Source organism: Penaeus monodon, chromosome 29 (assembly GCF_015228065.2).
Source record: "Penaeus monodon isolate SGIC_2016 chromosome 29, NSTDA_Pmon_1, whole genome shotgun sequence".
NCBI lineage: Eukaryota > Metazoa > Arthropoda > Malacostraca > Decapoda > Penaeidae > Penaeus > Penaeus monodon.
In genome coordinates this window covers 24,813,644-24,813,877 of record NC_051414.1, presented here as the reverse complement: position 1 = coordinate 24,813,877, position 234 = coordinate 24,813,644, and the positions used below count along the sequence as shown (strand labels likewise).

At 54.3% G+C, this 234-nt stretch overlaps 1 protein-coding gene across 1 annotated transcript in view; it reads left to right on the top strand.

Annotated features, from left to right (window-relative positions):
* Window positions 1–234, top strand: part of LOC119591784 (ankyrin-3-like) — a 61,417-nt gene that overhangs the window by 18,839 nt on the left and 42,344 nt on the right. The window contains 2 exon segments of the mRNA XM_037940528.1: window positions 15–57; window positions 60–112. Coding sequence (XP_037796456.1) covers window positions 15–57; window positions 60–112 — 96 coding nt within the window.

The following is a 234-nucleotide window of genomic DNA, read 5'->3' as shown; positions in this document are numbered from 1 at the left end:
ATGCAACATTGCAGGATGGCACAACGCCGCTGATCCTCGCCGCCGCCAACAGCCACGTGCGCTCGTGAAGGAGCTGCTGGACCAAGGCGCCGAACCCAACGCCACCAGACATGTAAGTAGGCCTATGGAGGGTCGGCCGCTGGACTTGCCGGCTTCGAATCCATATTTAATGATGCGCTTTTGTTTTGGTGTATTGATTTCAGGCAGCGAGTCGTTTGTTATTTTGCGTTTAGA